Source organism: Micropterus dolomieu, linkage group LG17, assembly GCF_021292245.1.
Source record: "Micropterus dolomieu isolate WLL.071019.BEF.003 ecotype Adirondacks linkage group LG17, ASM2129224v1, whole genome shotgun sequence".
NCBI classification, from domain to species: Eukaryota; Metazoa; Chordata; class Actinopteri; order Centrarchiformes; family Centrarchidae; genus Micropterus; species Micropterus dolomieu.
Window position 1 is genome coordinate 35354562 of NC_060166.1, and position 675 is coordinate 35355236.

Here is a 675-nt window from a genome sequence, read left to right on the forward strand (position 1 = left end):
ACATGCATTTGCTAGTGTGTTTGTAATCTCTTCAATGCTCCAAATAGTGTCACAATTACATCCATACGGATTAATCACATCAAAAACACAAGATGGCGGCAGTGCCTTAATGACATCTGATGATGATGATTTCATTCCATATATTCAGACGGACAAACTTCATATATATATATATATATATATATATATATATATATATATAAAATTTCCTAAACGGCATGCCATAATAAATATATATACTGTACATGTACAAGAATTTACATTGGCAACACAATATGACAGACACTTTATAAGCAACAGGCCTTAGCATAGCACGCTGGGGTTTCCCCTTTAACTGTCATGATATTGTTCATATATTATTTTGCTCTTCCCTCCGCAGCATTACCCAGGAGTACAGCCCGCTGACCTGGAGGAGGTGCCGAAGAAGGGAATAGACTTGCTGTTCATCGGCAGAGGCATGAGTGAAGCTCTGCAGGTAAAACAGAACTTTTATATGCAGTCTATGATTCTACTTCAATGTCAAGTATGCATTGAGAATTCCTACTGATGAGGCTTACTGCATTATCAGATTTAGATACTGAAGGTACTGTATGTAGAACTAGTAGTTGAGAGCAGGGGCAAAAGTACCATTTTTCAGAAAAACCTGATTTTAAAAGATTATGTTGTAGACAGTGA

At 36.6% G+C, this 675-nt stretch overlaps 1 protein-coding gene across 9 annotated transcripts in view; it reads left to right on the forward strand.

Moving 5' to 3' along the window:
* The window catches only part of aamdc (adipogenesis associated, Mth938 domain containing), a 20205-nt gene that overhangs the window by 4534 nt on the left and 14996 nt on the right, over positions 1-675 (forward strand). The window contains exon 1 of one of the 9 annotated variants that reach the window (XM_046072914.1): positions 386-475. The exons of 6 other annotated variants lie outside the window; for them this stretch is intronic. In XM_046072914.1, coding sequence (XP_045928870.1) covers positions 458-475 — 18 coding nt within the window. In that variant the 5' untranslated portion in view covers positions 386-457. Of the gene's footprint in view, positions 1-385; positions 476-675 lie in introns of those variants that run through there. 2 more of the 9 variants (XM_046072916.1, XM_046072919.1) reach the window with 2 other exon arrangements.